The following is a 976-nucleotide window of genomic DNA, read 5'->3' on the forward strand; positions in this document are numbered from 1 at the left end:
TATATTTATACGGAGACTGTTCACAATGTGCATCGGCTCGGTATATCGTTGAGTCTTCTCTTTCCCCACTCCACTTCATCGCCATAGTCAAAAGTACGAGTATCACATAAACCTTAGACTGTAAACAGCGCTGCCGGACTCAGCGGATGTACTTAAGTTCTTACAATAGCATTGCAATCCCTTGAAATGTATTGAACAGGCTTGCGTGCGTTACTGTGTTATATTTCATTTATGTCAAGGCTGATCATCACCACCGCAGCGAGAAACCAAACTCAATAGATATACATTGACGTTCACTGTTCACTATATCAACATCTCATGTCTACTATTACCATCCTACATCGAGCTACAGACGGCGACCAAGCAAACTCGCATTGAAGTGACCAAGAAGAACGGCGCCAAGCTAGTAGCAGGAATCATAGGCTCGTCTGTGGGTGCGGGTGTAGGTACCTTGATCAAGGCAGACCCTGGAGCAGGCCTGGGCAGCATGCTGGGAGGTGTGGCAGCGTATGCCATTGTAGATCAACTGATGTGACACCACACAAGGCCGTGAGCGGTGGTGTGGGAATAGAGTGCTGGACTAGACGTATGAATATAAAGCATCAAGTGTCGTCTCCCGAATACTCTGGTACTGGCTTGTAGTTCCCCACTTGCAGTCTGGTCTGGTACCTCGAGAATAGTTTACACAAGGCTGGCAGAACGCCTTGGCGTTAACGCATTGCTTATTCTCCGATTGATCAAAGCTCACTAGCGGTTGGATATTAATTTCATGTAGGATTCGATGGCCATAAATTGTGTATAGTTTGCGCGCTCATTTTCAAAGTACTGTTTGAACATGATGTGTTTGCACTGCGGTCGAGATGATCTAGCCGTACAGCGATACGCAAAACCTCTTAACTATTCCCCGGAATCACAGAAAAAACGCAGATGGTAAGTGTTAGATACCCTGAATATATATATATATATATATATTATA

At 44.9% G+C, this 976-nt stretch overlaps 1 protein-coding gene across 1 annotated transcript; it reads left to right on the forward strand.

Annotated features, from left to right (window-relative positions):
* Positions 1–352: 352 nt before the first annotated feature.
* SARC_17252 (hypothetical protein) lies at positions 353–535 on the forward strand (the record flags this gene model as incomplete). The annotated part of the gene is made up of 1 exon (XM_014288653.1): positions 353–535. A coding segment is annotated over one exon (183 nt), but the record flags the coding sequence as incomplete, so codon positions are not given.
* Positions 536–976: the final 441 nt, after the last annotated feature.

Source organism: Sphaeroforma arctica (genome assembly GCF_001186125.1).
Source record: "Sphaeroforma arctica JP610 unplaced genomic scaffold supercont1.10165, whole genome shotgun sequence".
Classification (NCBI taxonomy): domain Eukaryota; class Ichthyosporea; order Ichthyophonida; genus Sphaeroforma; species Sphaeroforma arctica.